The sequence below is a fragment of the Chanodichthys erythropterus genome, chromosome 22 (genome assembly GCF_024489055.1).
Source record: "Chanodichthys erythropterus isolate Z2021 chromosome 22, ASM2448905v1, whole genome shotgun sequence".
NCBI classification, from domain to species: domain Eukaryota; kingdom Metazoa; phylum Chordata; class Actinopteri; order Cypriniformes; family Xenocyprididae; genus Chanodichthys; species Chanodichthys erythropterus.
This window is the reverse complement of record NC_090242.1, coordinates 25273083-25299961: the sequence shown is the minus strand read 5'-3', so window position 1 is coordinate 25299961 and position 26879 is coordinate 25273083. Positions and strand designations below refer to the sequence as shown.

The 26879-nt window shown below is 37.5% G+C and overlaps 1 protein-coding gene across 1 annotated transcript; it reads right to left on the bottom strand.

Moving 5' to 3' along the window:
* Positions 1-106: 106 nt before the first annotated feature.
* On the bottom strand, positions 107-2295 carry tmsb (thymosin, beta). The gene is made up of 3 exons (XM_067376382.1): positions 2237-2295; positions 1668-1778; positions 107-230 (listed from the first exon to the last, which is right to left on the bottom strand). Exons 2-3 carry the CDS (start codon positions 1765-1767, stop codon positions 193-195), a joined length of 138 nt encoding a protein of 45 aa, XP_067232483.1. The 5' UTR covers positions 1768-1778; positions 2237-2295; the 3' UTR covers positions 107-192.
* Positions 2296-26879: the final 24584 nt, after the last annotated feature.

Genomic DNA, 26879 nt, shown 5'->3' with positions numbered 1-26879 from the left:
TTACATGCATTTATTGGTTTTCTGGCTGTACTCGATGAAACACATTAGTACATTTTTATTTCATTCTCGAACAAACAAATCTATAAAACCAATTACACATCAGTTACTCGTTCGATTCCTCTCAAAGTCTCTTCTCTGCTGATCTCAGCCATTCACTTCTGTCTGCTGTGTGACTTCAGTTACAAACATCATTCATGGTGTGGACTCTCCTTGTCTCTCCTGTTCAATAGCTGCAGAAAGAAATGGTTTCACAAGAAGACAGACCTTGAGAAGTGTTTGAAGCAAGGGCGTAGATTTGGTTTCAACATTGGGGGGGTTGAGTGTTGGTATGCTGCCTGTTATTATTATTTTTTTTAATTTAAAAAAAATTAATCTGTTTTAAGTGTAGCGTTATTGGATAATTTATTTCTTCTTTATCTATCTATCTATCTATCTATCTATCTATCTATCTATCTATCTATCTATCTATCTATCTATCTATCTATCATAACTTTATGGAATTTATCTATAACCAAATTCTAACATAATGGAGTGATTCCAAAAAGAAAGAAATTATGTTTAAATATTAAAAAGCAAGTAGGTGGCAGTGATTCGACGTTTTAATTAGTGAGCTACTTAAATCGTTCATTCAAGCCAATTCGTTCAAAAGGCAGATTAATTAAGGAAGAAAACAAACACCGATGTGAATACTTTTGTCATTGGTAAGACACTATTGAAAAATGAAGTAACAAAACAGACGGCTGTTTTGGTAACTGATTACAGTTACACTGATAGTTATGGCTAAATTGCAATGGATTAGCTAATTAAAATATTTGTGGAGTGTACTTAGCTATTGCAATGTTTTCATACCTCCTTCTCAGTACATGCTTTAACAGAAGTTTAATATAGTCGGCTGGGCAACGGTTCTCTTCATTTTTTGGTGCAACCCGTGCTCTCCATTCAAACATAGAGCTCCACTCGCGCTGTTTCGGTGAAAGTGCGACGCGCATTGGTCGGGCGTTACCAATCGGTTTAATGGAAGGGGGGTACTTTTTTGACTAATTTATTATGACAAACTCATATTAGATTAGAAACAAAATTATTGTTACAAAATAAATTAATTATACATATGTTAGTATAGATCTACTGTGATTTTCATGTTGAAATATTGGGGGGGTTGTAACTGATGGATTTGAATATTGGGAGTGTTACATCCCCCCCCATCCCCCCCACAAACTACGCCCCTGGTTTGAAGTGACTATATTTTCTAGAGCAGGAGAAAAATAAGTGAAAAATAGCCACAGCGAGTATCATTACTGTGAAAACAAAAGAAAAGGAGGCAGACAACTTAATGACATACTTTAATGGGTTTTTATTTACCAGTTAGATTTACCGCATATATACCGCTTAGATTTACATCTATTTAGCACATTTACCTCACACATTTACCTCTATAGATTACTTTCCAAATCAAATTATGGGAAATACTGGATGATTGTAGATAATCGCACAACCTACATGACATATTTACTTCATTTCACATGCATTAGGTTTCCTGAACCAAACTAGTGTCATTATAAGTTTTTAATTGAGAGATAAACAATACATTTAAAAAAACAAAACAATATTTTGATCAAAACATAATCACAATGACATCCTCAGCCATTGTTTCAGGATCAGATACTCACTTTCTTTGGTTGGCAAGGGATTCTTTTCTTGGGTCTCTGTCTTCCTGAGTTTAGTTTTATCAAAAGATGTGATTTCTGTCATGTTGGGTTTGTCAGCCATGTTTTTTTGGACTATAGAAAGAAAGAAAGAAAAATTCCAAGTTTAATATTTAATTACTGTAATATTACTTACACAAATTAATTCCAAGTTCAAACAGAACACAAGTTAACCAAAACATCTTAAATGGAGTTTAGTGAGGGCATCATTTGAGCAATGTCACATCCACATCCATCAATTGTGTAAAACTATAACAATTAATTCTATCTAGGCTTATAAAAATTGTAGCTGCTGCTTAAGAAAGTGTTTCTTAAAAAGCATGGCAAGTCTGATGACTGTTGGCCATCCTTTCTTTCTGGGAACTGGGAATGTCACACCTCTGTCTTTGTTCTGTGCCCTGCTTCTCGGAGTCATTTCTCTGCTTCTCACTTTAAATCTCTAGACTCTTTTGACAATCTCTCACAGAAAATAAGTAGAAAGAACACAAAGACACCTCTAAAAGCATCCAGATGTTTGGTGTAGAAAGTCTTACCCTGATGCAGTGTATGGACTCGGGAGCCAAATGAGAAAGTATCAGTCCGTCTGTGTGGGTGGATGAAGCAGCAGGTTCTGCCTTATGCGTGTGTATGTGGCGATGAGGAGGGGGCTACAACGCCTGACTGTCCCCAGGGTTATTTGATTGGCTACACCCCCCTTTGTCTTTCTTTTTCCTTCACATAACATGAAATATTCATGAACTTAGAAGGGAGGGGCAGATTTGAGTATAAATCTGCTGACCTTGCACATGCAGAGGGGTATGGCAGATTTTATTCATTTAGGGAAATGAGACCCAATTATATGAAAGATTCAGAGGGAGTGGACAACCTGAAAGAAAGAAAGAAAGAAAGAAAGAAAGAAAGAAAGAAAGAAAGAAAGAAAGAAAGAAAGAAAGAAAGAAAGAAAGAAAGAAAGAAAGAAAGAAAGAAAAAGAAAAAGCAGTTATGTTATGAAATATCACAATTTTATAATGTTTTCTGGTTGAATATATTATTCGTGTCACTTTTGATCAGTTTAATGCGTATATGATTTGCTTGGTATAATCATACTTTCAGACAAAAGATGATCAACATTCATGACATGTGGGCAAACATAAGGTTTAGTGTGTACATACATGAACCAACTGCTTCAGTCCATGGCTCAGCTGCTGTGTCCAATACACAGAGAGTCATCCAACACCAGACGCATGGTGCCTCAGAGCAGCTGTGTCTGAGCTGATCCCTATAGGGAGGAAGTGACCAAAGATCTATAAGCACCACACAGCTGTTCCTGCTCTCCAGGCCAAGAGACAGATCTTTGACCTTTCAGAAGGCCTAATGTAATCAGACCTCTTTCAGCATCTTTGTCTGAATTTTTCTGTATTTCAAATTGATAATACATTTATAATATTTGTATTTACATATGTCAATTTACATATTTCGATTGTATATATGTATGTATATATATGACGAGGGCCAAATTGTGATGGCTAGACGACTGGGTCAGAGCATCTCCAAAACTGCAGCTCTTGTGGGGTGTTCCTGGTCTGCAGTGGTCCGTATCTATCAAATTTAGTCCAAAGAAGGAACAGTGGTGAACCAGCGACAGGGTCTTGGGTGGCCAAGGCTCATTGATGCACGTGGGGAGCAAAGGCTGGCCCGTGTGATCTGATCCAACAGACAAGCGACTGTAGCTCGAATTGCTCAAGAAGTTAATGCTGGTTCTGATAGAAAGGTGTCAGAATACACAGTGCATCATAGTTTGTTGTGTATGGGGCTTCATAGCCGCAGACCAGTCAGGATGCCCATGCTGACCCCTGTCCAGCTCTGAAAGCACCAACAGTGGGCACAAGAGCATCAGAACTGGACCACGGAGCAATGGAAGAAGGTGGCCTGGTCTGATGAATCACATTTTCTTTTACATCATGTGAATGGCCGCTTACATGTGCGTCGCTTACCTGGGGAACACATGGCACCAGGATGCACTATGGGAAAAGGCAAACCGGCAGAGGCAGTGTGATGCTTTGGGCAATGTTTTGCTGGGAAGCCTTGGGTCCATCCATGTGGATGTTACTTTGACATGTACCACCTACCCAAGAATTGTTGCAGACCATGTACACCCTTTCATGGAAGCAGTATTCCCTGGTAGCTGTGGCCTCTTTCAGCAGAAAAATGCACCCTGCCACAAAGCAAAAATGGTTCAGGAATCGTTTGAGGAGCAAAAATACGATGTTGAGGTGTTGACTTGGCCTCCAAATTCCCCAGATCTCAATCCAATCGAGCATCTGTGGGATGTGCTGAACAAATAAGTCCGATCTATGGAGGCCCCACCTCACAACTTACAGGACTTAACGGATCTGCTGCTAACATCTTGGTGCCAGATAACCTTCAGGGGTCTACATGCCTGGACGAGTCAGAGCTGTTTTGGCAACAAAAGGGGGACCAACACAATATTAGGAAGGTGGTCATAATGTTATGCCTGATCAGTGTGTTTACACACATATGCAATAAGTCCATTCCTGAAATTTCCTCACTACCAAGGTCAACTGTTAGTGGTATCATAACAAGGTGAAAGCAATTGGAAACAACAGCAACTCAGCCATGAAGTGGTAGGCCACGTAAAATCACAGAGCGGGGTCAGCGCATGCTGAGGCGCAGAGTGCGCAGAATTCGCCAACTTTCTGCAGAGTCAATGGCAACAGACCTCCAAACTTCATAGGCCTTCAGATTAGCTCAAGAACAGTGCGTAGAGAGCTTCATGGAATGGGTTTCCATGGCCGAGCAGCGGCATCCAAGCCTTACATCACCAAGTGCAATGCAAAACGTTGAATTCAGTGGTGTAAACCACGCCGCCACTGGACTCTGGAGCAGTGGAGACGTGTTCTCTGGAGCGACGAATCACGCTTCTCTCTCTGGCAATCTGAGGGATGAGTCTGGATTTGGTGGTTGCCAGGAGAACGTTACTTGCCTGACTGCATTGTGCCAAGTGTAAAGTTTTTTGGAGGGGGATTATGGTGTGGAGTTATTTTCAGGGGTTGTTTTTGGCCCCTTAGTTCCAGTGAAAGGAACTCTTAATGCTTCAGCATACCAACACATTTTGGACAATTTCAGGCTCCCAACTTTGTGGGAACAGTTTGGGGATGGCCCCTTCCTGTTCCAACATGACTGCACACAGGTGCACAAAGCAAAGTACATAAAGACATGGATGAGCGAGTTTGGTGTGGAGGAACTTGACTGGCCTGCATATTGGGTTGAGTCCCGACCTCAATCCAATAGAACACCTTTGGGATGAATTAGAGTGGAGACTGCGAGCCAGGCCTTCTCACAAAACATGATTGCCTGACCTCACAAATGCGCTTCTAGAAGAATGGTCAAAAATTCCCATAAACACACTAAACCTCAACCTTGTGGAAAGCCTTTTCAGAAGAGTTGAAGCTGTAATAGCTGCAAAGGGTGGGCCAACTCCATATTAAACCCAATGGATTAAGAATGGGATATCATTAAAGTTCATGTGCACGTAAAGGCAGGCATTCCAAAACTTTTGGCAATGTATATATTATATATATACCATTAAATGATGTTTTAGCAATGGTATAATGACCAAATATAATTATTTCTCAGTCTCTTTATTAGAATATAAGCAGAAAATACAGGACATTTGTATGCAGTATTAAAAAAATTGGGGAAAAAATCGGTTTCTATAGGCTTAAGTGGCAAGTATTTAGTGAACTCCTCTAACACTTGAGCATGTCACCATGGAACCTGGCTCTTTTAAACCTAAATGGAATGGAAAAGGACTGGAAGACCAAGAAAACTTTCAAAATCTGAGAAGTTTCTCATAGTTTCTTCTTTGAGAAACTGGAAGAAGTATGTATTTATAATTTATAATGTATTTTTTATTAATAGTTTAATATTTTTTATTTATATATTTTTTTATTTTAATTCTGGGCTTCACAAAAATGTGTTTTTCCATTCTCTCCACCAGATGGACCCAGAGAAACACAAATGTAAGGTTCTCTGTGCTCAACTACGCACAAGCACCACAGCACATGTTCCAGAAATAACACATTGAAACATGTAGATAGGATTTAAGCTAACGTGTTTTTTTTATTGAAAGCTGACTCTTTGTAAATACAATTGCCCTTTATGATCCAAAGCTCACACACTCTTCTGACGTCTGACATTGACAGACTCAATCTGAGAAAACTGTCTAGTTGAGCTATTTTGTGTGTGTGGGGAGTATAATTTGTTTGTTGTTACACAGCATGTTCATCATCTGTACTGAGATCCTGTTCACTATCCCCATATCAAGGGTATCATTTACTGTTTATTAAATCAAACCAATTAGTTCAGCATTCCTTTGGTTCAAATGACAGGTGTGGGTGAAGCCCTTGGGAAAACAACCGGTCAGTAGAGGGAGACGAGATGGCCAAATCATTAAGTTGATGGACTGTAATCTATTGTGCTCTGCATATGATTGTTTAGTGTTGCTCACTGAAAATCTCAAGCTTGCACATTCAAAATGACCCAAATTACTCCAAGTTTATCATCCTGGAACAACTGAACATGCTTTTCACTTACAAGCAAAAATCCCCACAATGTAATCTGCTTTGTGGAAAGCTGGCCCAATGGCAAACGACTGAATATAGAGACCCGACTGACTTTTAGTCACAATTAAAGAGATGAATGGCGAAGACTGTTTATTCATAACCTTTGAATAACCCCATAAAAGCCCTGGGGCTGCATTAAGAGGTTTGTCCTCACATTTGCAGAAATATCGCCCTCTTTCCTCTCCTCCTTCCTGCCGCTCTCCATCTAGCAGACTGCGCTCGACGTGCCGCAGCTGTGCTCAACAGAGCAAAGCAATGTTCACCCTTTTTAAAGTCCACTTCCCACATGAACCCTGCCTCCACCCCTGCACCTCTTCATCCATACAACATCAGCATTGTCACTGAGAGGGTAGTCTGCAGTATGTCTTAAAAGGTGATTTATACCCCTTAAACTCCAAGAGCATCTAACTTAATACATCGTGAGTCCATGAATCATCTTTCCAGATTGTCAATGGCAGTCTAAAAAAGTGACGTGAAATAATGCTTAATATAACTAACACAGAAACCACCTGTACATGCTAAATGTTGGATCAACTGCACTGTAAAAAATAATTGTTGGTTTAACTTTAAAAAGTAAGTTACCAGATTGGCTTAAAATTTTGAGTTTATTAAAATTAAAAGTGTGAGTTATTACAATGAAGGCGATTGGTTTAATCAACAGAAACTATGTGCAGGATAGAAGCTCCATGCTTGAAATCAGATGGTTTATCCATTGAGGGATCAGTTCATCCGTTGGTTTGTAGATGAGATTACATTTTTAAAGCCCATTTCAGGATAGATTGAAACAAAAATGCAAGTTCTTAACTGCATTATGGGAGATTAAGGTGCTGGTCATCATCACACAGAGAGCCATAGGAATGTATAAAATATTAAAGTTAGGATGAAACAAGCCAGCCTTGTACAGCTGACATCAATAAAGAGTGCCGAATAGAAATGAACGTTCACAAACAAAGCAGTGGAGCGAATCACCTATTAACCACCAGCTCTCCCACAAATATTTCAATTGCTTATTTCAGCTAAACCTATTAAAACAACCCTGAATAGGTTTCAGTGCTGGAAGGATTGCGTTTTGGCACAATTACTCTGAAACAATTTAATCTCAGTGATTTCATGGACATCAAAATAACCCTATTTGTGCAACTGTTGTCTTGGAGGAATATTCCGGGTTCAAAAGAAGTTAAAGGGTTTGTTCACCCAAAAATGAAAATGTGGTCATCATTTACTCTCCCTCGTGTCGTTCTTTCTTCTGTGGAATATAAAAGGTTATCTTGAAAAATGTTGGTGCCATTTTGGTTACCACTGACTTCCATTGTATGGAAAAAAAGAGCTAGGATTGTGGTATTTATGGAATAATGCTGATTACCACAAAAATGTATTTTGACTTGACCCTCAAAAACCAAAAATGTGGGTTACAGAGGTACTTACAATTGAAATGAATGGAGCTGTAAATAGGGTTATTTCACCCAAAAATAAAAATGATGTCATTTATTACTCACCCTCATGTTGTTCTACACCTGTAAGACCTTCATTACTCTTTGCAACACTAATTAAGATATTTTTGATAAAATCCAATGGCTCAGTGAGGCCTGCATTGCCAGCAAGATAATTTACACATTCAGATGCCCAGAAAGCTACTAAAAACATATTTAAAACAGTTCATGTGACTACAGCGGTTCATCCTTAATAATATAAAGCGACGAGAATACCTTTTTTCGCCAACAAATCAAAATAACAGCTTTTCAACAATATCTAGTGATGGGTGATTTTAAAACACTGCTTCATGAAGCTTTACGAATCTTTTGTTTCAAATCAGTGATTTGGATTGTGTATCAAACTACCAAAGTCAGGTGAATCATTGAAATTTCGAAACACTTATGACGTAATGAAGCATTGTTTACTGAAATCACATGACTTTGGTGCTCTGAACCACTGATTTGAAACAAAAGATTTGTAAAGCTTCATGAAGCAGTGTTTTGAAATCACCCATCACTAGATATTGTTGAAAAGTCGCTATTTTGTTTTTTTTGGCGCACAAAAAGTATTTTCGTCACTTCATAACATTAAGATTGAACCATTGTAGTCACATGAACTGTTTTAAATATGTTTTAAGTACCTTTTTTGGGCACAGAAAGTGTTAATTGTCTTTCTGGCAATGGAGGCCTCACTGAGCCATCAGATTTTCTCAAAAATATCTTAATTTGTGTTCTGAAGATGAATGAAGGTCTTATGGGTGTAGAACAACATGAGAGTGAGTAATTAATGAAAGAATTTTCATTTTTTGGGTGAACTAACCATTTAAATACTTTCTGTTTCAAAAGTATTGCTACAAGATGTAAACAATATGCATGTTGCATGATTTTAATGTGAAAAAAAATGAATTTGCTGTGTAAAGTTACAACTTCTTTGCATTGACAACATAATGTGTAAAAACCTAAAACGACTAAAACTTTTTTTTTTTTTTTTTTTAAAGAAAACGAAGGACAAGTCAGTAGTATTTTTGTGGTAATCATATACCACAAATGCCTTAACTTGTACTGAATCTGGAATGTTCTATTAACTCTATTAATTAACTGTTAATTTGTACCTCAGTCGGCATTAATAGCTCTTCTGACCTTGTAGTGCCGAATCGGCTCACACAGACCATCTGAAACAGCCAACAGGTGTGAATCACAAAGTGTTCTGCATGCTGCTTAAACTAATCTAGGGCAGCACTGACGTCTGCTCCAAAAAGCTTAGTTTAAATCTCAAAAGAACCAATAGAACATCCATCCTTGGAAACCGTGGAGAGCTTTCATAAGAGCCAGTTGTCATGGCAACTGTGTACTAATGGAAGTCATGACAAAGGGATTGCACACGCCACCCAGGTCTGACAGAGTCACAGGCAAGTGGCTGTGAAGGACAAAAGCGGAGTGAAGATGGTGAAGAGGCTGGTTTTGTGCAAGTCTTGTGTGACTGTGTCAAAGGCTGGACATGTTTATAACAATACTGAACGGCCAGCTGTGTGCCGATGGAGTCTATAGTAGTAGAGAGGAGACAGGCAGTCTGAGCGCATGAGAGATCAGAGCCCCAGCATCGCAGGGTGTCTGAAGGTGCATTCTCTCACGCTCAGTTACATAAACATGCTGTAGATGTGAAGGAGGTTTACATAAGTGCTGTAGTGCAAAGCTCCATTACAATGCTGCATTGTGCCTGACATATCACACCATGTTCCCCCTGCATATGAGACACATCCTGTCTCTTCATCCTGCCTTCATCTCTTGTCAACCGGTGTAACGAGGGTGATTTGCTTGCAGTAACTCAGACATCTCTCTCCCAACTATGCCTGAAGAGTAAGGCAGAGGAGAAAAGGTCTACGCTTGTTGGGAAACAACTCGTGATTGGCTTACGGGAGAGGAGCACTCACCTGCAAATTTCTCCAGTGGTTCAGTATGGCACCCTGGTCACCAGACTTTTCTTTCTCCCCACGGCAACGTTTTCAATCAGAACATGGGTTTATAGACACATTGGCTAAATAAAGGTTAAAATCTCCTCACTTTAATAGCTGGTAAAATCCCACTCTGAAATCTGAATCTGAATGAGGAAGCTTAAAGGATTAGTCCACTTTCAAATAAAATTTTCCTGATAATTTACTCACCCCCATGTCATCCAAGATGTTCATGTCTTTTTTTCCTCAGTTGAAAAGAAATTAAAGGGTTAGTTCACCCAAAAATGAAAATTCTGTCATTTATTACTCACCCTCATGCTGTTCCACACCCGTTAGACCTTTGTTAATCTTCAAAACACAAATGAATCAGTGTATCGAATCTGCTGTTCGGAGCGCCAAAGTCACGTGATTTCAGCCGTTGGCAGTTTGACACGCGATCCGAATCATGATTCGACACACTGATTCATTTATGCTCCGATGCTTCATGAAGCAGTGTTTTGAAATCGGCCATCACTAAATAAGTAGTTTTTTTGGCGCTCCAAAAATATTCTTGTCGCTTTATAATATTAATGTTGAACCACTGTACTCAGGAACTGATTTAAATATGTTTTTAGTACCTTTATGGATCTTGAGAGAGAAAGTGTCCATTGCTCCCTATGGAGGCCTCACGGAGCCATCGAATTTCAACTAAAATATCTTAATTTGTGTTCTGAAGATTAACAAAGGTCTTACGGGTGTGGAACAACATGAGGGTGAGTAATAAATGACAGAATTTTCATTTTTGGGTGAACTAACCCTTTAAGGTTTTTGATGAAAACATTCCAGGATTATTCTCCTTATAGTGGACTTCAATGGCCTCCAAACGGTTGAAAATTACAGTTTCAGTGCAGCTTCAAAGAGCTTTAAACGATACCAGACGAGGAATAAGGGTCTTATCTAGCGAAACGATCTGTCATTTTCGAAAAAAAATTACAAATGATCGCCTTCCTAGTGCTTCCGCCAAAACTGCACTTTCCTATTCTTCAAAAAGCTTACGCTGTATTTCCTACGCCTTCCCTATTCTACTTACGGAATGAATGCAGCACCAGTTCTATTTTTTCCATTGGGATAAGAGTTTTTTTTTTCCAACATAAATCAAGCATTCTGTTTCAGTTCAGGCAGGCCTCGTAGTCAAGCTCCGCTATCAGCTGATTCGCAAATTCCAACCCCACACATATCAGCTGATCTGATTTCTATGGACTCCATTGCCAACTCTAAAACAAGGTGCATTACTTAAACGCAGCTTCCGTCTCTCTGCCTGGTTGGCTGCTTCCACTGCACGCTGCTTGCAACCCACCTCCTCCCCAGCTCCTCCTTAAACTTGTGTATAACTTAATCAGTGTCATTCTGTTGTCATTGATGCATGCTCTGTTCTCAATAGGGGGATTTTCTGTTGCTCTCCTAGTTAAAAAATGGGAGGTTGTCCCCAGAAGCTGCTGCTGATCACGGTCTTGGCTTTCATGGAGCTCATGAAAAGGATGGGGAATTTAGAACAGAGCCATACCGCCAAATTGTAACTTTAGCAAAATATGCCAATAAAAAATTGACTAAATTGTGTCTCTTGTAATTTTTGACTTAAGTGGTCTGAATTACTGTCATTCAAGGTCCAGAAAAGTAGTAAAGACATCGTTAAAATAGTCAAGGTGACTACAGTGGTTCAACCTTAATGTTATGTAAGTGACGGGAATACTTTTTGTGCGCAAAAAAAAAACAAAAATAAATACATTCATTTTTGGGTGAACAAACCCTCTAAAACACACACAAAAAAAATGCTTTACACTCTATTATTTGTGTAAATGTAATTAGTTACTGTACTTAAGTATCTTTTTGGCCGCTTTGTATTTTTACTGAGTATCAGAGATATTAAAATTTTTTACTCTCAACTGCATTTTTGAATAAGTATATGTACTCTTTACTCCAGTACACTTGTAATGAGTAATGGGTTACTTTTATTTCAATGGTCCACTTTACACATTCTTTAAACTATAACTTTGCAACTACATGTTAACTAACTCTCATTACAGTATTAATAGACTAGTTAGTAGACTGTTAGGTTTTAGGGTTTGGGTTAGTAGAATAAGTTGACATGTAGTTGAGAGTTATGCAGTCAGTAGAATGTCTGTTGTGGGAGCATCAAAATAAAGCGTTAGCAGATATTAAGCAGACAGTTTACTAAATACTCTAATGAGAGTTAGTTGACATGTAGTTGCAAAGTTACAGTTAGTAGAATATCTAAGTGGACCATCGAAATAAAGTGTTACCGAGTAACGCAATTACTTGTTACATTTTTCGTGGCACCTAACTTTTTCTGCAGCAGTTTATTTCTGCTACAAAAGAAGTGATATTGCCATCTACAGGGCATTGAAGGTACTATATCTGGTGTGTTTTGCCCTCACTCAACTTGTCAATAAGGCTACTTTAAGCAAATGCGACAGGTAGTTGTGAATCACAGGTGTTTCATAGAGGACGTGACTATGTTTCATAAGACATGACTGCAGCAGGTGACGATGAGGCCGAAAACATCATGTCCAGTGCAAATAGCCTTTGACATTTACTTTTTTTATCTGATATATTGAAGAGATCTTGTAACAGTTTTCCTGTTACTGTTTCAGTTGCCTCCTCAGTGATTTCGCTTTTCAACAAAGACTGTGAGCAAAGGGAACGGTTTTAAATGAATTCAAACCAAAGATTGTGCATTGTGATGGTGGACCGTTTTTAAATCCTCTGTTGCATCCAGTTTGACAATTGATTATTGGTGCCATGTATATATTTGTATAACTTTGTACAATACACATGACCCATAAAAAAAGTCTTGAGTAACACTTTACAATAACAGTACATGAATAACCATGAACTAATACCTAAATTAATAGTTATTTCAACATGAACTCATGATTAGTTAATATATGAACTAATCATGAACTAATGAAGAGTGATCCTTAACTACGACAAGAGTCATAAGGATTCATGCATGAAAACAGCAGCCTTAACTACGCGTTCATACATATTTGATAATTAATGCATTAATTAACATTTAGGGGTAAACTAAATAAATCAGCCTCCATAAGAGTAAACAAAAAGTACTCTGAATTTGAATTAAACGTGATTTAATACTGTCATAATTTACACTGTAATATCATAATCTGCCATCTGCAGCTTTGTGACAAATAATTGCAATGGCACATGATTATTTAGCCATTAATTACATAGATCTGTCTAATCAAATGTGGAAAATAGACTAACTACCACTAATAAATTTAATTTGGTCTAAACTGTTTTCTGATTTTTATAGTTCATTTATATTTAGTCATAGCTAAATAGTCATAGTTTATTCCCGGAACTAAAGTATGTAGGGTTTGTTTCTGGCGGGACACTCATTAGTGGCGCACGCTAGGTGTTCTCTTGGCGCGTTTGTTGTGTTGCTGGCATTTTAAACTAATAAATGTTGACTGCTTTGGCAAGCCGAATTAATAATTAAAGACATATTTACATGTATGTTTTATTGGGATTTTCAGGAGGTTATGTGCAGTTATTAATAGTGATGTCCAAATGAAGCAACGAATCAGTATTGAACCACTTCATCAATTGTTTTGAAAATGGGTTCATTCATTCAAAGCTTCGTTTCAGTGACATCTAGTGGCGAAATTGTAGATAGCAATATAATGTCTGTATAAGTATAACTAGGGTTTGTGTGAATGATGTAAATAAACCAGCCACGAAATAAATAAGCCAGGTGCAGTAGGATAACCAAGGTATAGTAAAGCAATTTAACTTATAAAAATAAAAATGTTCCCACATTGGAGAACAGGTTCTCTTCCTAGCTGGCTCCATGAAGATGATGAAACAATGCAGTGAAAATAACAACTATGCAAACTCCTAATACAACAAATCCACATCTTGTGCATCATTTTGGGTGTCTATATAGTCCTATTACGCACCTAAAAAGCTACTGAAGCGTGCGCGCAGCAAAGTCTCGCGTCATGAAGCCTCTCGCGATGCGAAGCAGTATCGACTGGTCTGAACCACTCACGTGATTCACTTAGAGAACTGAAGCAGTTACTGCTTCGGACGTCATCGGTCACGTGTGTTTTTCCGCACCAAAGCAAGCTCCGAAGCAGTAGTTCAAGAAAAATGCTGCTCCGAGTTCGAAGCTTGTGTCGGAGCATCGGTGTCAGACGGTCATCACTAGTTATTAACTGTATTTGTATTTTTGTCGTTTAAATGTATATGCTTTGATTAGCATTAGCTTGTGGACGCGCGCGATTTTACATGTAAATGTGACTTATGCGTGTCTTTACAGGTATGTTTATGGCTTGCTTTCAAGTCCATATGTTTAATTATATAAATGAAAATAAAATACAAATACTTTTTATTTTAGTTTTTTTTTGTACCGGGGTGTAAAGGAATAAGGATGGCACTCTTAGTGTTTATTCATATATTAGTTAATGATGTGTGATATGTGTATCATGTCATGACTTTACTTGAGGGGGCACAATCATAATTAACTCATTATTAACTAAGCATATACTAACATCAACTAATGGTTTGTTAATGTATACTTATGTCATGACTTTACTTGAGGGGGCACAATCATAATTAATTCACTGTTAACTACTTAACGTTACCAAATTCAGCTCATGATTATCATTAACTTACTATCAAATACACTTGTACTAACACAACTATATAAGTACTCAGCCCAGTTAAGTGATGTTGTGTGACTTTTCAAAAAGTCAGAGAATGGAGGTACAGTATGATCATGGCCTGCGTCTGGATGGAGAGTGATCTTCTGAATCTGATCCCAGCAAACGCTCCCTGACCTTAGTTCATGTTTCCTGTTTGGTTATTTTTTTGGGAACCGATTCCTCAGGAAGTATTCCTGTAAGTCACAGTAGTTTAGTTTGATAGGAAAGAATATCACAAAACAGATTAAGACCTTTTAAGATAAATAGTGTATTTAGTATTTATTATGTTTGATAAGGAGGATAATTGAAAATAATGGCAAACTAATCAGTAATGTTTATAATGAAGCTGCTGATGTCAGTAGTTTAAATTCTGACATTAATAAATTTTTTACATTTATTTCAAAGTCCAAATATGTATTATTCCTTCTTATAGAGACTGTTTGATTTAGTTTACCCTAAATGTTAATTAATGCATTAATTATCAAACATGTATTAACGCATAGTTAAGGCTTCTGTTTTCATGCATGAATCCCTATGACTCCTGTCGTAGTTAAGGATCACTCTTCATTAGTTCATATCTCAACTAATCATGAGTTCATGTTGAAGTAACTGTTAACTCAGGTATTAGTTCATGGTTATTCATGTACTGTTATTGTAAAGTGTTACCAAGTCTTGTTGGTCACTTATTTAATGTGACATTAAACAAAGGTCTAGAGGTTACAACCTTTGGTTTACTTATTCCCTTTTTGAGCACTTAAGCTTAACTGAGACTTGAGTGTTTGTAGACATGTTATGTTTAGTTTTATTGTGTTTTAGGCCACATCTATACGAAGCCAGAGCTTTCCCTATCCAATCTTTTTTTTTCCACTCATCTAAATAAATATCTGAAACCACTGAAACCGACTCAAAACTATGTAGTATACATGCCAGATTAGTATGTGGCGCTGTAATTCTGCCACAGAGCCACTAAAAACAGAGAATAAGACTTGGAGCGTGCGCATAAACCTTGTGCGCTGTATACAAACTTTAGTAAAGCTTAGAAATAAAGTTTACTTTAGCTGATAGGCTCAGTAGCTTCTGCGGCATAAACACAAGCATGTAGTCCGCTATTGTTGTTGCTGTTACGTGACGTAGCGGTGTGCGACTAGGGCTGATGACATCATCATTTTACAAAATATATACCAACACTATCTCACGACCAATTCATACTTATTCTACGAGGTGGCTATTTTGTATAAATTCATACGACCTCACTCGTGCGAATTCGTACGATTTGTCTAAACCCCAGTGACGGTTAGGTTTAGGGGCGGGGTTTGGGGTAGGTAATTCGTATGAATTCATACGAATTTGTCAACTCGTAAAATACATACGATTTAGCAAAAAACGTATGAATTAGTACGAGTGAGGTCGAATGAATTCATACGATTTAGCCACCTCGTAAAATACGTACGAATTGCCGTGAGATCGGGTTGGGATTGGCTGTACAAAGGAAATCTCAAGGGTGTCGTTTCAGATTTATCCACTCTGGGAGCTGGTTTCAAAAAATAGCTGTTTCAGGCTCCCAAAACTCCAGATCCATCTGGACGAAGCGATACCGATACGATACAAAATTTTTACGTATACATCTAAACGCGTCTCTTAGTTTTTCCTGTTACCTGAATTCCTTGTTTGTTTCCTTGGGTTCCAGAAAGTTGTCATTTGTTGTCATAGCAACTAATTGATTGAATTGCCACACCTGTTACCTTTTAGTTTATTGGCTTGTGTGTATTGCCTTGAGTTTCCTTGGTCCTTTGTTCTGGTATTGTTTTAGTTTTACAAAGCTGTTATGTTTGTTTCTGTGATTGCTTCTGGATGGATTACTTGATTTCTTTTGCTTATGTAAATAAATTGTGCTGTTTGAAGATCTTGAACTGTTTTTGCTGAAACATGACAGCTGTTGTTCCGACCTTTTGAGGTGTTCAGTTTTATTTTGATTTTAGAAAATAAACAGGATTGCTCTACTCACAAATCAACTGTTTCTTGTTTTCACTGGCATTTCTCTTTGGTGTTGACTAGGGCATCTTTGAGCCTACATTCATGAGTAAAATACTTAAGGTCTGTTAGTTTTACTCAAGTCGTATTGGAATTGATGACTTGTAACTCCTAATGGAGTCATTTTTAATTTAAAGTATCTGTACTTTTACTCAAGTATGCTTTTCATGTACTCTTTACACCCCTGATGCAGTGGTTCTTTGTTTGTAGGCACTTACAATAGTGTTCCATTATGTTTTTCATTACTCATAAAATAGTATTTTTTTTCTTCTTTTTTTTAGGTAAACCATTTTTAATTACCAGCGACCCTTCATTTGGAAAATAGATGGATATTAAGTAATTTAATTATCACAAAACATTATTTAACTGTATTTAATTTTGCATGAAGTCCTGTTACAGCATCAGTTTTCCCCAATGTAACTGCATTCAAGGGTAACAATTTTGTTATTTCGTGCATTTCACTGGAATAACACCCATGATATTGATGTTGAGTAAAAAATGTAAGGTGACCTTGATGTGTAATTGCACATTTAAGTACTTGTCAGATGTTGTCAGATTTCATTGATTTCACATTTTAATTGTAAGCTAGATTTGGAGAATTTGATGTTTCCACATTCAAAGAGATAGGAGCTGGGTTTACTTATTCCCTTTTTGAGCACTTAAGCTTAACTGAGACTTGAGTGTTTGTAGACATGTTATGTTTAGTTTTATTGTGTTTTAGGCCACATCTATACGAAGCCAGAGCTTTCCCTATCCAATCTTTTTTTTCCACTCATCTAAATAAATATCTGAAACCACTGAAACCGACTCAAAACTATGTAGTATACATGCCAGATTAGTATGTGGCGCTGTAATTCTGCCACAGAGCCACTAAAAACAGAGAATAAGACTTGGAGCGTGCGCATAAACCTTGTGCGCTGTATACAAACTTTAGTAAAGCTTAGAAATAAAGTTTACTTTATTTCACTTGCATGAAATAGCATTTCGAAGATGGCCGCTGAGTTAAATGACTTGCCTGAAAGGGAAAGCTATAAGGTCCTTTGGTTGCTCAAACTGACTTTAGCTGTTGCACTAACACGGAAACATCTGTTCTAAGAAAATACCCTCAGGGATGATGTGTGGCAACATCACAAACACAAGGTCCCAGGAGTTTTACCTTTGTTTACCCAGGAGAGCCTTATGGTCTGTTGGCAAATATGTTCAGGGACTGAGAAGGAGAGACACCATGATATCTTATTCAAATCTCCCCGGAGTTTACAGTATTTCACATTTTCCATGGAATAACAACACAAACATTGCCATTATATAAATCCTAGTTGGGTTTGGTTAGATTTAATTAGATGAACTTGCATGACTGTTATAATAAGGGCATAAATTAGTGTCATAATCTTTTGTTTCAGGAAGCTGTTTTCTGTGCCTTTCAATCATTAGCACTGCTGACTTGAAAGATGGCAGGAAAAGGCCACCCTTCTTAAAGAGCTATAAAACAAAAGCATTCAAAAGCACAAATGTGTGACTCACAATAAAGACGCCCACTTCGTAAAGAATCTATGACTGTTATTATCAAATCAAAATGACTCAGCGTCACAATTCTCTAGGAGGCCCTACAGGGACATTGATGAAGAAACATTACAGCCCATCGCTCAATACCTTTCAGCTGCATTTTTGTGCAATATGCATAATCACTGGTTATAGCATCAGGGTCCTTCGAGAGAAGACAAAGGGAAGGAGCGGAAACTGTGACTGCTAAAACAGATTTTTAACCCCCCGCTTAAAAATCTATCATCCCAAAGTGTCAGTTGTGAACATCTTGCCACCTACTGCTGCACATTTTTCATCTGACTTCCACAATGAACTATAATATCACAAAGAAGGCAATTCTTTTGAAAAATGACAGGAAGAAATGTGGGTGTATGAAATATAGACCTCATATTATATTGTGAAACATGTTGACAGGTGTATGATAAAGCAGCTGTACATCATTCAACTCTGAGGCTGTGTGTGGTTGCAGGTGCCGTTCACACAGAACGTGTCTTTTAATTTAAAGGGGACATTTGACTTTTTATGTGTTTAAGTGCTATAATCGGGTCCCCGGTGCATCAACCAACCCCAAAAAACGTGAAAAAGGACAACCCAGTAACTTTGTTTTGGCAAGCCTTTCACTGCAAGCATGTGAAAAAACGAAGAAGGGAATCTTATTATAATATCACCACCCCTTAATCTGCACTTTTTCACCCACAGGGCCATCATTTTGTTTTCGTAAGTGAAAACGGTGTACCAGTTCTAACGCCATTGCAAAAGTTCGAGAAAATTATGCTAACTGTTCTGTCATTTGCTGCACAGACGAGCGCAGAACACTATTTAGAGTCTTGTTAGCTTGGATAGCCTGCAAGTTGATCCTGGTAAGCTCGATTGCTAAAAAGGAGCATTTCTGTCTGAGCGGTATTTTGGAAAAAATATTAGACCCTTCACAGCATTTGATAGCAATCATAAACGTTAGCCTGGTGTGTACAGCTCTTTTTGGCAAACAAGTACACTATATATAGTGGGCGTCCATACGGGTTTTGCACAAAAGATTAACATGACGGCACATGCTGAGTTGAATCAACTCCATAGCAACTAAAAAAATATATCCACTAACCATTCAGAAACGTCCAGTTGCATTGTAAAAGTTGTAACTTCTCCCTGAGTCACAATCGTCATATTTGCTGTGTGAGATTCTCCAGCTTTGTTGTTGTTGAGCAACTGAAGTACGAAAGTAGGCCCTCTTTTGGAAAGTAGGCAGAGAGCAGCTCATTTGCATTTAAAGGGACACACACAAAAACGGCATGTTTTTGCTCACACCCAATTAGGGGCAAATTTGACAAGCTATAATAAATGATCTGTGGGGTATTTTTGGGGACACCAGAAACTGATATTACATCTTGTAAAAAGGGGCATAATAGGTCCCCTTTAAAAATGTGAGACTTGCCGCTAAGGAATGGAAAGGATCGCAGGGTGTCGAGGCACTGCACACATGTATTTGCATACTTCCCTACTATAACCAATAGTAGGTGAAAAACAGTATGAATAAAGTAGTATGTCTGAAGTTACAGGATTCATAAAACATAACATGATGACCTACTTCTGGCGAGATACTGAAGTGTGCATCCAATCGACACTATACTATCTTATGACGCCACAGGAGATGATTTGTGAATGGCAACTGATGCTGGTTAGTCATGTGATAATGATGTCCGGATTACATTCACAGACCTTATTCAGTTTAGACACCATATAAAATTTAACACAGATGAAAATGAGACTGTGGGGGTAACTGCAGTCTTTACAATGGCACGGCCTCTATAAAGGTCCTAGATCACAGAGTTTTCACAACTTTTGTCTACTGAAAGTTTTTTTTTTTGAAAGACGTTTCATCAGCTGAACAATTGGATTGTTGTTAAACAATCGTACAATCCATTGAATGCACTTTATTCTATCCCTCCCAGTCTCATTTTCATTCCTGTCAAAAATTAAATATGGTGCTATCCTAAGGCCTAAACTACTCACATTCATATATCCACCTTATGTCTCAATGCAAAAGTAGCCTAAGCTTTTTTTCTGTACATGTGCAAGACTTCTTATTCATTGACAAAGTGCAGTAAACGACAGATAGCATCTCCAATATGTCTTTTAAAGAATCAGTAATTGAAGCAACCTACTCATATGCATTCAGACACAAAATGTTGACAAAGCGGCGGAACAGTAAAAAGCACTTCAGAAGGAGCACAACTCAAAAATGGAGCACAACTCTTTCTGTTGTTTAGTGATTACACTGACGTGAGAAATTAAACTGTCACAAAATTTGTAATAGGCCTACTATTTCAAACCTACGTTTTTTTTTTAATTATTATTATTATTTTTTTTTACATTTTGCCTAATTTAATTTCAATCCAGGCTAAGTGGTGTTTGAATGCTGTGTTTTCTGGTACTGCCCTGTTGGACAGATGTGAATAGAAGCAGATGAATTGGGGTTCTGAATTGCTTAGACTCACTCTGCCCTAAATCGCATGTACCCAATTACCAGAACCACTGGAGCCTGACCTCCAGATTACGAGCAATTGGAAGGACATTTTATTGTAATTTGGAACAAGGGAGGCCAATTTAGTGATATTTTTCAGAAATCCATCAGGCTCACTGGTGCCACGGTCCGTCTCCCTCTTCGTTGCTGACCATATGGTTTGCTTTTTCTTTAATATAGATGCAACTGTTTGTGTTACGCATGTTTATCACATGCAGTGAGGTCCAAAAGTCTGAGGCCAGTGGTCAAAATGCTTCTGTTTTGCCTTTTTTCTTTTTTATAATTACAAATCAACTTAAACGTGCATGAATTTTAGAATGTCTTGGCCTATTTGTATTTTAAAAAAGCAGCAGCATTTAAATTATACGAACTCCACACGTGTGTAAAACCTGATGATTATCTGAGAATGATCCAAAGAGCATCTCATGTTTCAATGGAAGCATAAACATTTGACTGTCTGTAGACAGGTAATGCTATATATGCATATAGCCATTGATATCCTTTTAAGAAAATGACTATCAGAGAACTTTCATATGCAAGCATTGTTCTTTTGGTTTTAGAATAGGAAACTGACTTGATGGACAGTCTGCCAGGGGGAGTTGCTCAGTAATCCTGTTGTGGTGAGTGACAGAGGAATTAACCTGGTACCGCTGGAACATGGTAATATATGGAGTCCACATAATCTGTTTATATAGTGACTGAATCAAAGGGGTTTAATAAATTTTATGTTAAAGAAATTACTCTCTCTTCCATCTACCTTTCACTTTGTATCTCTCCCTCTCTTTCTAAATTTATGCAATGTTCTGATGAAGCCAAATGCTTGCTGAGCATTTGTTGGGATACTGTTTGTAGCCAAATTCCTTTCTGCCTTTTTTTGCCCTGCAGCTATGGCTACAGACAGAGCACGCACTGAATAAAGATGTTCCCTCATGCCTGCAGATGGGCTATGATGCACTTCTGAAGAGAGCATATGCTTTGCCTTTGCAGAAGTCTGTAGCTCCAGGACTGCAGCAACTCAAATGTGGTAATATTTTCTTAAAACGAATATGTCAATATTAATTTGGTATTAATAGTCTTTTTCTACCATTACCTTTTCATATGTCTTTCACGTGTCTTGTACAGTTCCTTAATTCCTTAGTATGTTTAATGGATGCGAAAGCTATCACCCCACGAAATGTTCCATGACCATTTCAACTAGAGAGTCAAAAATGAATAACTGTCACATTGATTTGCATTTACAGAAAATATGTTCCACTGATAAGCTGATTTCTGATCTTTTTTGCAGAAGTTGTTTGCTTGTTTTGTTATTTTTTATTTATGACTGACAACTCGTTTAATATTGATTTTTAAAATGATTAATTATTTAGATTTTGAGCATGTACTCTGGAATTCTCTGTTCTGATTGGTCAGTTGCACCATCCAGTGGTTAGATAAATATGAATATTTGCTGTTCATGGTATCACAGTATATCAGACTGCATTGATTTCTCTGCGAGGAGTCTCTCATCTCGGTATTGAAAATTAACTTGGTAAAAGGTTGTCTGAGCAATTAAGTAGGGAGACCTTCTTTTCTTGTTTTTCTCAGTTTTTAATGCATTAAGACTATAATATATTTACAGTTGTGGCCAGAATTATTAGCCCCCTTCATAAATATGATCAAAGATGACTCTAAAAATAAATCTGCATTGTTTATCCTTTTGATCTTTAATTTATAAAATTAGCAAAAATCGAACCTTTCATTGAAGGAAAAGAATTGAAAATGGGGGGAAAATCACATTATGAAATAAATGTTTTTTCTCCAAAACACGTTGCCCACAATTATTAGCACCCTTTTATTCAATACTTTTTGCAACCTCCTTTTCCCAAGATAACAGCTCTGAGTCTTCTTCTATAATGCCTGATGAGTTTGGAGAACACCTGACAAGAGATCAGAGACCATTCCTCCATACAGAATCTCTCCAGATCCTTCAGATTCCAGCTCCATGTTGATGCTTCTTCTCTTCAGTTCACTCCACTCATTTTCTTTAGGGTTCAGGTCAGGGGACTGAGATGGCCATGTCAGAAGCTTCATTTTGTGCTCAGTGACACATTTTTGTGTTGGTTTTGATGTTTGTTTTGGATCATTGTCCCCACAGCCCATTATAGGATTTCTAGCAGAAGCGGTCAGGTTTTGATTTTTTATCTGTTGGTATTTGATAGAATCCATGATACCATGTATCTGAACCAGATGTCCAGGACCTCCAGCAGAAAAACAGGCCCACAACATTAAAGATCCAGCAGTATATTTAACCGTGGGCATGGGGTACTTTTTATCCATGTGTGCACCAAATCCATCTGGTGGGTTTGCTGCCAAGAAGCTCTTGTTTTAGTTTCATCTGACCTTAGAAGCTCATCCCGTTTGAACTTCCAGTCGTGTCTGACAACTGAATATGCTGGAGATTGTTTCTGGATGGGTTAGGGTTAGGGTTTCTGTGAGGAGGATTTTTCTTGAAACCCTCCTGAACAACTTTTGGGGATGTAGGTGCTGTTTGATCATTTTTTTAGGCTTTCTGAGACTGAAGGCTCAACTAATCTCTGCAATTCTCCAGCTGTGATCCTTGGACAGTCTTTGTCCACTCAAACTCTCCTCCTCACTTCACATTAGGACGATTTAGACACATGTCCTCTTCCAGGCAGATTTGTAACATGTTTAGTTGATTGGAACTTCTCAATTATTGCCCTGATAGTGGAAATGGGGATTTTTAGTGCTTCAGCTATTTTCTTACAGTCACTTTCTATTTTGTGAAGCTCAACAATCTTTTTCTGCACATCAGAACTATATTCTTTGTTTTTTCTCATTGTGATGAATGATTACAGGAATTTGGCCTCTGTGTTTCCTCATGTTTATACTCCTGTGGAAAAGGAAGTCATGGCTGGACAATTTCATGTTCATGATCACCCTGGTGAGCTAAAAAAAAAAAATGTAAATATGAATGGGAATATACTTCAGAGATACTTTACTCATAAAAAATTCTAGGGCTGCTAATAATTGTGGGCAACGTGTTTTGGAGAAATACATTTATTTCTTAATGTTATTTTCCCCCCACTTTCAATTCTTTTCCTTCAATGAAAGGTTAGATTTTTGCTAATTTTATGAATTAAAGATCAAAAGGATAAACAATGCAGATTTATTTTTAGAGTCATCTTTGATCATATTTATGAAGGGAGCTAATAATTCTGGCCACAACTGTATATATATATATATATATATATATATATATATATATATATATATATATATATATATATAGAGATATATATATGTTTTTGGCTCCCCTTGACATTCTTATGAGTAAAATATCTCTGAAGTATATTCCCATTCATATTTACATTTTTTAGCACACCAGGGTAACTAGGAACATGAAATTATCCAACCCTGACAGGAATATAAACATGAGAAACACAAAGGCCAAATTCCTGTAATCATTCATCACAATGAGTAAAACCAAAGAACATAGTTCTGATGTGCAGCAAAATTCAATTCAATTCAATTCAATTCACATTTATTTGTATAGTGCTTTTCACGATACATATCATTTCAAAGCAGCTTTACAGAGAATGCATGTCAACATTACAATTTAAAGAATGCAGTTAGCAAATAATGTAATAATTTAGGCAATTAATTTACAATCACTGTTAGCAGTTTAACTGAAGGTAGAAGCAATGAGTTACATGTTAACAATAATTAGGATATAGAAATTTGGCAATGTGCATGTTGATCCAGATGATTGCGTCTTCTGAAGTCCTCGCAGGAGTTGGCGCCGTCTCTTCATAGGTGTTGGTCATCTGAGGTCTTCTTAAGAGGCTGGATCCAAACTGAAGCTGATGTCCTCTCTAGTCGGGACGGGTGTCCCGAGGTAAAACAGAAAAGCAAATGGAGAATAATTAGCGTAGCTGCTGTTCATAACATTAAAGGTGCCCTAGATTATGTTTTTAAAAGATGTAATATAAGTCTAAGGTGTCCCCTGAATGTGTCTGTGAAGTTTCAGATCAAAATACCCCATAGATTTTTTTTTTTTATTAATTTTTTTAACTGCCTATTTTGGGGCATCATTATAAACACGCCGATTTTATGCTGCGGCCCCTTTAAATCCACGCCCACAGAGCTTGCGCTTGCCTTAGACAGTCCCTAAACAAAGTTTACACAGCTAATATAACCCTCAAAATGGATCTTTACAAAGTGTTCGTCGTGCATGCGGCATGCATGCGGCGGATTATGTGAGTATTGTATACTGTTATATTGTTTACTTCTGATTTTGAATGAGTTTGATGGTGCTCCGTGGCTAACAGCTAACGCTACACTGTTGGAGAGATTTATAAAGAATGAAGTTGTTTATGAATTATACAGACTGCAAGTGTTTAAAAATGAAAATAGCGACGGCTCTTGTCTCCGTGAATACAGTAATAACCGATGATAACTTTAACCACATTTAACAGTACATTAGCAACATGCTAACGAAACATTTAGAAAGACAGTTTACAAATATCAGTAAAAATGTCATGTTATCATGAATTATGTCAGTTATTATTGCTCCTTCTGCCATTTTTCACTATTGTTCTTGCTTGCTTACCTAGTCTGATGATTCAGCTCTGCACATCCAGACATTAATACTGGCTGCCCTTGTCTAATGCCTTTTATAATATTGGAAATGTGGGCTGGCATATGCAAATATTGGGGGCGTACACCCCGACTGTTACGTAACAGTCTGTGTTATGTTGAGATTCACCTGTTCTTCTGAGATCTTTTAAACAAATGAGATTTATATAAAAAGGAGGAAACAATGGTGTTTGAGACTCAACATATGTCATTTCCATGTACTGAACTCTTGTTATTTAACAATGCCAAGATAAATTCAATTTTTCATTCGAGGGCACCTTTAAGCAAAGATAGTCATGTGCAATTGATCTGGTATGAGATGCATTATGTGAATGCTTGGCTAAAGAGATGTGCCTTTAATCTAGATTTAAACTTGGTGAGCGAGTCTGAGCCCCGAACATTATCAGGAAGAATATTCCAGAGTTTCAGAGCCAAATGTGAAAATGCTGTCCCTCCTTTAGTGGACTTAGATATCCTAGGTACAACCAGAAATCCAGAGTTTTATGATCTTAAAGATCGTGAAGGACTGTAGGGCGACAGAAGATCGGTTAAGCACACAGGAGCTAAGCCATTTAGAGCATTATAGGTCATTAGCAATACTTTATAATCAATACGGAACTTAATGGGTTACCAGTGTAGAGATGATAAGATTGGTGATATATGATCATATTTTCTTGACCTGGTAAGATCTCTAGCAGCTGCATTTTGTACTAATTGTAGCTTATTTATTGAGGAAGCAGGACAACCAACTAATAATGCATTACAGTAATCTTGATGAGACGTTGTGAAAGCATGAACTAACTTTTCTGTATCAGAAATAGATTCCGTATCTTAGCAATGTTTCTGAGGTGAAAGAAGGCTGTTTTTGTAACATATGAAATATGATTTTCAAAGGACAAGTTGCTGTCTAATATAACACCCAGGTCTTTAACTGTCGAGGATGGAGTAACAGTACATCCTTCTAAATGCAGATTGCAGTCTGAGAGATTCTGTGTACAGGTTTTTGGCCCAATAAGTAATACTTCAGTCTTGAATTTAATAGAAGAAAATTACTAGTCATCCAACGTTTTACTTCTTTAACACACTCTGTCAGATTGGATAATTTAGAAATTTCATCTGGTTGTGTTGAAATATATAACTGAGTATCATCGGCATAGCAGTGGAAACTAATTCCATGTTTTCTCATAATATTGCCGAGTGGCAGCATATTGAAAATAGCAAAGGGCCTAACACAGATCCTTGCGGCACTCCATAGTTTACTATCGTTATCTTAGATTTTTCCCTGTTTAAATAAACAAAATTGTGACGTCTGATAGGTACGACCTAAACCGCCTTGTATACCAGTATAATTTTGTAGTCTATCTCAGAGTATTTTATAATCTATAGTGTCGAGCGCAGCACTGAGATCAAGTAACACTAGTATTGAGACACAGCCTTGGTCAGAAGCTAGAAGTAAGTCGTTTGTAATTTTAACGAGCGCAGTTTCTGTGCTATGATGAGATCTGAATCCTGACTGAAATTTATCATAGATAGCGTTTAGATAGAAGGAGCACAATTGGACCGACACCACTTTTTCTAGTATTTTAGACATAAATGGAAGATTTGAAATGGGTCGGTAATTTGCCAATACATTTGGATCTAATTGTGGTTTCTTAATGAGAGGCGTAATAACTGCTA

What these genes read in the sequence shown, in the direction of transcription:
- tmsb (XM_067376382.1), bottom strand. Translation starts at nt 1,767, where the DNA reads ATGGCTGACAAACCCAACATGACAGAAATCACATCTTTTGATAAAACT. An exon ending in TCCCTTGCCAACCAAAGAAA is followed by an intron (nt 231 to 1,667) that starts GTGAGTATCTGA and finishes TTCTTTCTGCAG; the next exon opens with CTATTGAACAGGAGAGACAA.